The sequence below is a fragment of the Echinops telfairi genome, unplaced genomic scaffold (genome assembly GCF_000313985.2).
Source record: "Echinops telfairi isolate 266 unplaced genomic scaffold, ASM31398v2 ScPeMD7_22;HRSCAF=79, whole genome shotgun sequence".
Classification (NCBI taxonomy): domain Eukaryota; kingdom Metazoa; phylum Chordata; class Mammalia; order Afrosoricida; family Tenrecidae; genus Echinops; species Echinops telfairi.
Window position 1 is genome coordinate 5,482,825 of NW_022103919.1, and position 1,223 is coordinate 5,484,047.

Genomic DNA, 1,223 nt, shown 5'->3' on the forward strand with positions numbered 1-1,223 from the left:
CTGGTTCCGGCCTGCCCGCCTTGTGGTGAGCAGCCCCGTGTGTAACCACTACCCCACCAGGGCTCCAAGGAACTGCCCAACGGGGCGGCAAAAGCAGATCCTACACTAGATCATGGCCTATAATACAAATGTTTTTAATTGACGGAAGGACAGTGAGTCACTTTTTTCCCACTGGGGGGAAAAAAAGGGCGGGGGAAGAGCGGTAGGCCAAACAAGTTGGTGAATTTATGATCTCCTGTGTCCTTGAAGGCTGCCAATTGGCAGGGGCTGCTTGAGGTGCCTGGTCTCCCTGCATTCTGGGGGTCTCTGGGGTGCTGAGCCGGCTGCCCACTTATGCTTGTCAGCAGGGCCAGCATGTGAGGGGTGGCTGCTGCCCCTTGACAGGAGGTCAGCGATGCTCACCCTAACGTGTTCTCTCTTCTGGGGACCCAGGTCTTCCCTGGTGGCCGGGTCCTCACTTTGGCCAGTGCCCGGGCCTCTGACGCCGGCAGCTACTCCTGCGTGGCCGTGAGTGCCGTGGGCGAGGATCGCCAGGATGTGGTCCTGCAAATCCACGGTGAGTCGGAGACCCGGAGACCTGCTCGGTCCAGGGAAGCTGGGGCTGGGGACATCTCTGGCTCCATTCAAAGGAAAAAGGGCTGGTGCCTGGAGGCCGGCTGAGAGCTGTGCGGTGCTGGGGAGAGGAGGTCCCTGTCTTCCCTGGGTAGGAGCCTCATGTGCTGAGCAGGTGGGTAAGGGCGGCAGCCTGCGTGACCAGGAGTGGAAGGAGGAGGAAATAGGGAGAGGAACTCCAGGTATACCAGTAGTTCCAAGCCCAAAGCCAGGCAGCCTAGCCAGCATCCCCGGTGGTGTGTCCCCTGGGGAAAAACCATTCTGGAAAGGCAGTGTGGGTGGTGGCCAGGAGCAGACACGTGAGTGTAGTGGGCCTAAGATTCCAACCGACCTTCTTCACTTCCTAGCCAACTGTTCTTGGGTCGCGCAGTTTGCATCTCTGGACCTTGGCTTCCTCATCTATGACCCGGGGCGGGGCTGGGTGGGGTGGGGGTAGAAAGAATAGCACCCACCTCACAGGTTGCCCCTGGGGAGACAGGAAGCCTATCCGGTGCACACTCACCATCACCCTTGCTCCTGAAGGCCGTCCTGTGGGCTTTGGTGGGGGCCAGTGGAGGTCCACAAAGGGCCTCGGGTGGAGGGGAGGGGACTGCAGGGCAGGTTTCTTCCTT

At 60.3% G+C, this 1,223-nt stretch overlaps 1 protein-coding gene across 1 annotated transcript in view; it reads left to right on the forward strand.

The window, feature by feature from the left end:
* Positions 1 to 1,223, forward strand: part of HMCN2 (hemicentin 2) — a 180,999-nt gene that overhangs the window by 109,308 nt on the left and 70,468 nt on the right. Inside the window, exon 37 of the mRNA XM_013007377.2 lies at positions 433 to 556. Within this exon, the coding sequence (XP_012862831.2) occupies positions 433 to 556 (124 nt within the window). The remainder of the gene's footprint in view (positions 1 to 432; positions 557 to 1,223) is intronic.